A 7,394-nucleotide genomic window follows, 5' to 3' on the forward strand; every position below is an offset into this window, starting at 1 on the left:
GGGGAGGAGGAGGAGGGCTTTCTTTTTTTCTTTTTTTTTTTTTCCTTTTCTGATTTTTTCCTCCTCTCTCTCTTTTCCAGCCAGTAAAGAGTGTCTGCCCCTTTGAACCGCGGGTACAGCGGCTGCACGCACACACACATCACAAACACACACACACACACACCACACACTCACACGCACACCCAGCCGCCGGCTATAAATAAGTTAACAGCCGGGCAGAGGGCGAGCAGTGCGCCTCTCCCGCCGGGCGGAGGCGGCGGGGACCGCGACCGCCACGACCACCGCCCGCCCCGAGCAGCCTCCTCCCGGGCGGCTCAGCCCCGACCCCGACCCCGACCCCGGCCCCGGCCCCGGGTGCCATGGCGTGCGTGGAGCGCTGCCGCTGCTGCGCGGGCGGCCGGCGGCACAGCAGCATCCTCTACAGCATCCTCAAGAGCCAGGAGCAGGCGGAGGCGGAGAGGCGGCAGCCGCCGCCGGGGCAGGGGCCGAGGCAGGGGCCGGGGCCGGTGGCGAGGCGGGGGCCGGCGTGCGGCGGCTGTTCGTGCGGCTCGCAGCGGCGGGTGGCCCTGAAGAGCCCGCAGGTGGCGTGCAAGGCGGCCTCGGCCGTGCTGGTGAAGACGCTGCGCTTCGTGCAGAACGTGCCCTGCTTCCAGGAGCTGCCCCTGGACGAGCAGCTCGTCTTGGTCCGCAGCTGCTGGGCGCCCCTGCTGGTGCTGGGGCTGGCGCAGGACCGGGTGCACTTCGAGACGGTGGAGAGCGCCGAGCCCAGCATGCTGCAGAGGATCCTCACCAACCGGCGGCAGGGCGAGCACACCCCGCCGCGGGGACCGGCGCCGGGGCGGCCGCACCCACCCTCGGCCGGCGACATCCAGGCCATCGAGGGCTTCCTTGCCAAATGCTGGAGCCTGGACATCAGCACCAAGGAGTACGCGTACCTCAAGGGCACCGTGCTCTTCAACCCGGGTGAGTGCACGCGGGGGTCCCCCAGGGGAGGTGGCGGAGCAGGGGGGCGCGGGGCGCAGTCCCCCCAGGGGTCGGGCCGCGGCCGCTGTCCCGGGATTGAAACAAACCGAGTGGCAGTGGCTCGGGACAAGGCGGGAGGCAGCCGCAGCTTCCCGCCTGCTTGGAGCCGCCCTGGGGATCCGTCTGTCCGTCTGTCCGGCCGGCGGAGCTCAGAGGCCCCCTGGACAAGCTCGGCACCTGCACAGCGGGGACAAAGCGGGGCAAACCTCAGGCTCTCGGGTGTGCCACGGCAGGGGAGTGCTTCTTTGGCTTTGCGTTGCGTTACTGTTCTTTCTTTTTATTTTCATGCATCGTTTCTCTTCCTAACGACTTCCAACAGCTCTACCAAGCGGTTACCATGTCAGTTACTTACCTGGAAGGCAGCTGGATATGGCACTTCCTAACTGTGGCTCTACCAAGTTGTATTTAGCACTTCTGCCTTCAAACTGTTGCACCGAAAAGCAAAATCCCTCTGCTCCCACTCCCTCAATATCCTCAGTGTAGTTCCCTAGGAAACTTTCTATCTTATATTGGAGTTAATACTTGTTGCCACTTCTTATCTGGAGCTACTTAGAAACTGTTGTCAAAAGAAGCCTTATAAAAGCCTAAATAATGCCTTTTGTAGAAGTGAACAAGTTATTAAACAAGTTATTTATTTATTTATTTATTTTTAATTGTTATCTCTGCTATTTACAGATTATACTTGTCACTGCAAAGGCATTTTGTACAGCATTCTTCAATGAAAGTTTTTGTTATCAACTAATTCTTTTTAACATTTAAATGAATGCTGGCAAATTCACAGTTCACTTTTGAGTAGCAAAGAGTATTGAATGTCCTTAACCACCAGCATGATAAGATTTTGAGCTACACTATAAAATTTGGCACATTGATTCTGCATGCAGGAAGTCCTCTAGCAATTCCATTTGTTTAATTCTTTGTGTAATAAATATAATCTGTAAGCTGTTAACTCTTCTGTAAGAAGAGTGTTTTATAGATGAAACCTGTGTAAACAAAATAATTTATTTTTCTTTTCAGATTTACCTGGACTGCAGTGTACACAGTATATTGAAGGACTGCAGAAGGAAGCACAACAAGCTCTAAATGAACATGTCAGACTCATTCACAGAGGTGATGAAGCCAGATTTGCCAAGCTGAATGTTGTTCTATCCTTGTTAAGATCTATTAATGCTAATGTGATTGCTGAACTATTCTTCAGGCCCATCATTGGAGCAGTGAACATGGATGACATGCTTTTGGAAATGCTTTGTGCAAAATTATAAAGGCATGTAAAATAATGAAAATAAATCCAATGCAAAGGAAGCCCTAGAGCAGAATAGTGTAAAGTACTGTAAATAAACTAACTTATTGTTTTTACATAGATAGTATTTTTGTATTCAATAATAAAGTATTCTTTAAGTTCTGGAATTATTTTTTATTAAAGACAGTGCTTTTGGAATAAGATTACAGTCATCAGAATAAGCTTTAAGGTTGCATAGAGTGTTCATAACCCTTGTCGACTGGCAATTTTTTTAAAATCATGTATCGAATAAAGATCGCACACTATATTGTACTTTCAAGGTTAGGAATTCCTGCTCCACCCCCCCCTCAAACAAACAAACAAACAAAAAAAAAAAAAACAAAACAACAAAAAAAACTAGTCTAGGTTTACATTTTAAACATTGTTGGCATGCAGAAGTGGGAAATGAGCAAGCCGTTTGCTTTGCATGTTTCGGCGATATTAGAATAGGATACTGTAATCACAATTCTGCTCATAGTTCAAATACCAGCTCCATCAGAGACTTACTACTGTCAGTGAACTACTTCTATTGACTTGAAGTCAACAGACTGGAAGTCTGTAAGGAGTATTAAAGAAAATATGTTTTATTTGATGTGAGGGAAAGCATATTATGAATATTTTGAGATTTAATGAAACTTGAATGAAGCTTGGGTAACTTGTGGTAAAACATTCCATTCAACACATGTTGGGCTTCAGGGAAAACACACACACACACACACACTTGAGTCCCCAAAACAACAAGCAAACAAAAACAATTGCAAAAGTATCCCAAAAGCAAACGCTGAATAGGGTGGTGAACTACTGGTGTGCACTAGACACTTTTATTTGCTTTTAATCTAGGCATTTGCTAGTAAGGATTTTGCTGGCTGGATTCTTCAAACTAATTCCTATAGAAACACACAATTGTTATGCTGACATGTGGTGTACCCATTGGTATGTCCATCAGAATTTGTCAGCTAGCAAGAAGATGTCATAATCAAATGTCAAGCTGATACTTTTTTTTTTTTTTTAATCTTGGGTTTGGACTTGATCCTTTCTCCCAAAGCAGTTGTGTTTTTGTTGAAAAAAAATAAATCTTTTTATTTTAAAATTAGAATCAAGTCAAAATTAAAATCAAGAATTTTAAGGGGAATTTGTTTTGTGGTTTACCTTTCTCCATGTTCAGCTTGCTACCCTTTTACCCTTGGGAATATTGGTAAAAATAAACCCTTGGGAATATTGGTAAAAATAAACAGGGAAAGAAATGTTAGTGATAGTGTTCCCAAAGTAAAAGCAGTAAGTATATACATGTATATTAACCACTGTCAGTAAGAGGTGTTTTTTAAAACAGTTACTATAGTTGAGGCAGTCATTCTTAACAGCAGGTGTGCAGGGACGAGAGGGAAGTAAGTGAAGAGCTTTCTTTTGCTGCCACCTTGCGCAAAGGATAATCACAACTCCTATGCACAGGTAGGTCTCAAGGAAGACTGTTGTTGTCTTGTACCTACCCAGATGAAACATGGAAAGTAGAAATAGCTGTAGAGGTAGCCAAACATTCCTGGGGGACAAGTTCATCCATAAATATTATCACTGAGGTTTGCATTGTCATAGCAGTAAGGACATCATCATGGACTGGGATACCATTGCTGAGAAAAAAACAAAGTAGCAAAAAACAACATCCTTCCTGATGTTTCATTCCTAATGTTGTTTTCCTTCCTAATGGAAGGAAAACTTTCAAAACTTCCAAAACATGACTGCACACTCTTCTGGTGCTCACATAACTCGGTAGGATTGTGTGCCCTGAGAAGCATCCCCAGAATTCCAAAGAACAAAAAAAATGTAAGTAAGGTGCTCATCACTACCAGTTCAGACTTCAGACCACTCCAGAAAAAAACAGGCTTAGTCTCTGTTAAATAAATGCTTTTACATTTACATGCATGCACACACATATAACAAATGTAAATATATTTATATGGAGAATATTTACTCTGTATGTATAAATGTTCCATGAGTTTACGATAGCTTCTGAGCAGATCTAATGTCTCTGCAGTGTAAACATCTGTTACAATATGAATTTACAATAGTTAGCTTTCAAGGATGCTTGACAAAGAAACTTCTTTTCCCAAAAGCACAAAGGATATTGATAAAATGTTTAAAGAGTGGTTAGTGGCAGCAGATGAATCCTGGGTAAAAACTAAAAAGATGAAACAGGCTTGGGTTAAAACAACTTTGCATACCACTGAATTTCATAATACACTGTTCACACTTAAAAATGGCAAGAAATAGTTTTATTTTCTTTCCTGCTGAGTGGCAGAAGAGGCTTCTTGGCAGTACTCATAACAGTTAATTGTAATAGCTGAACCATGAGCACAGGCAAGGATTTTCCGCTAAACAAGTCACCTTGAGATGTTTTGGATCTATTGTTTCACTAAACAAAAAAGTTTTCATGACTCAGGAGGACAGGCTTACATCTCCAGGTTGATATGCAGGAATATCCCTCTCTGAGCAAATTCTGCATTCCACTCAATTTTCTCAAGTTGTCATGAAAAATGTTGCTTCTGTGCACAATGAATCCACCTTGAACTTGCTGTACTGTCATATTTCTCTCGGACCAGCAGCACTATTAGTCATTTAGCTATTGTCTATTCAAATGGAAGCACCTGGGAACAGTAAATAGGAAATCTGAATGGGAAAAGTAATTTATTTAGATTTTCTTTGCCTTGCCACAGCAGAGAACTGGCAAAAATGTGTCTCATAGGTCAAAGGAACAGGAATGGCTATGCAAGGAATTTAAAAAGACTTATAGGAGAAACCAAGATAAAGACTTTGGATCCACACAGGAATGGGAGAGAAGAAATTGGTGTTATTCAGGAACAGAGTGAGAAAGGGTATGATTTTAGTGTGGAAACAATGTGCCAAGAGCTGACTGGAAGCAAATGGATAGAGATTATAATTCGCAAAACATGCCAGATCTGGAGCAAAAGGGTGCCTGTGGGAGTACTCTGTATCAGGTCCAGAAAATATTGCAGAGTAGGGAAGAACCTACTCGAGAAGCAGATGCCGAGGAGGACACAGGCATCTTCACCAACCTGCTGGGACTAGATGGCTTGCTCTTTCCTCCATTGGCACCTGAGCTGCACTGGCACCCGCACAGTAGCAGCTGTGCAGGAGTGGAGAGCAACCTGTTCAGTCTTCCTCTGTGAGGATACAGTGCTTGCTGAAGTAAGCAAAGCTACTCTGTTGCCCAAGCCTTTCTATGTCAGTGCTCTAAAGCCCAAGTTTTCATTGGGAAGACAAGGGAGAAGATTTCTCTGGATGTCCCTGGCAGCAGGTATAGACAAAGCTTGCAGCCAGCCCCATCTTATGATAAGGAGTGCTATACTGTGCTGCGAACATAGAAGCAGCATAACATTGGCTAGCGTGGTACCCTTTTCTACCCTTCCAGCTCCTGGTGACTGGTGCCTGTCCTGCTGGCTGCCTGCTGAAACTGAGGACAGAGGTGGTTCTGCACCCATGGAGCTGTGTGACTGGGAGCCACCATGACTGGCATCCTCCAAAGTGACTGTTCTGCACCATAAAGGGTCTCTGCAGAGGGATGTGTAGGGGCAGAATAGGTCTCAGGAATGGAGTTGCGCCACTGCTGCTGCCCTTCAGCATCAGAGCAAAGGCAGGCAACCTTGAAGGTTTCCATATCCATTGGAAAGAATGAACAGGAGGGGAAAAATATTATCCCTGCTGCTGTTTCAGCAGTTTGTGTTCAAAGTAATTCAGTCTTGAGACCTGTGCTGTTCTTGTGTTTGTAGGGCTGGACAGTATCTGCAAAATTACTGAATGTGATACTGTGATCATGTCCTCATACTTAACCTGCTGAGACCAGGGCACCTTGTGTAGGCAGGCATCTTTTGATGTAGAAGGCTATGTTACACCACAGCTCACAGCCCTGGGAGGACTGGTCCATGCATGGATTTTGGACTTTAAGTTCCTATTAAGCATCTGAGGACATCTGAGGCCAGTTTTCTTTCTTTCTCTCTCTCCCTTTCTCTCTCTCTCTCTTTTTTTTTTTTTTTTTTTTTTTTTTTTTTTTTTTTTCCCAAAGAAGGAAGGGGATTCTTCCCGACAATTTTCTCTTGCTCCACATGTGATGTTTACGCTCCCAGGTACTTAGCGCTGCAGGAGCATGCTTGAGGTTGCTTGGGAGCTGCTGTGCTAGACCCACTCAAGACTCAAAGCCTACAGGGTCACGTGAGGGGTCATTTCCCATGGCAATGCTGACACTGCAGCTCTGGTTTGACATTGCCACAGAACTGTGTTTGAAAGAGGGGAATTATTTAAATGTTTTCTCACAAGGTGTAAATCTTGTGAGATCAGGTCAGCAAGGTACATATGACAACAGTAATCTGGCCATGTAAATCAGTGCTTCAATTGATCAAAGACAACTGCAGTTTCTCCACCAAAAAGAGTGACAAAATACTTGGCTGGATTTTTTTGAAAATTGTGTGAAGGGGAAGCTGTCTATTTATGCATGGATTTTTTTCCCCTCACTTGCTTAAACATACCAGTAATTTTCCAGTTCAATTATAAAAATGATTTCTAAAAATGTTTATGTATTTTCTCTATTTGCTCCCTATCCCTGTCATCCCCGGCATGAATCTTCTGAGCACATTTTTCAGCCCTCAACTATGTTACAGACATTTTAACTAAAAACAGCCTCCCAGGCAATTTAATTATGCAGTCCTCCCACTGACTGCCTCAGCTAGATAGAAGCAGGGCTGTACCAAAAACCATTACCGTCTGCCTCAGCAGAGCTGCCCGTCACTTGTGGTCAGGGCTGTAACACCAGCAGTCACTGGCTTCTAATCACAAAGCACCATTCGGCAGGGGTTGCTGCTGTGTGATAGCCTTTTCTCTGAAGAGATTTGAGAAAGGATAATTTAGAAACCAGCTTTCACTTGTACTTAATATGGTTATGAGTGTTTCTTTTAGGTAAGGTAAGGCAAAGCATTTATTCATAATCTTCCAAGTTTATATATATATATATATAGATATATATATATATAATTTCCCCCAGCAGTTTGCTGATGTGGATAGCCTAAGAATGCTGGTAATGCTTAGTGAG

At 44.3% G+C, this 7,394-nt stretch overlaps 1 protein-coding gene across 1 annotated transcript; it reads left to right on the forward strand.

Annotated features, from left to right (window-relative positions):
• The first annotated feature begins 359 nt into the window (after window positions 1-359).
• On the forward strand, window positions 360-2,376 carry NR0B1 (nuclear receptor subfamily 0 group B member 1). Its single transcript, XM_032206111.1, has 2 exons — window positions 360-963; window positions 2,038-2,376. Exons 1-2 carry the CDS (start codon window positions 360-362, stop codon window positions 2,280-2,282), a joined length of 849 nt encoding a protein of 282 aa, XP_032062002.1. The 3' UTR covers window positions 2,283-2,376.
• Window positions 2,377-7,394: the final 5,018 nt, after the last annotated feature.

The sequence above is a fragment of the Aythya fuligula genome, chromosome 1 (genome assembly GCF_009819795.1).
Source record: "Aythya fuligula isolate bAytFul2 chromosome 1, bAytFul2.pri, whole genome shotgun sequence".
NCBI lineage: Eukaryota > Metazoa > Chordata > Aves > Anseriformes > Anatidae > Aythya > Aythya fuligula.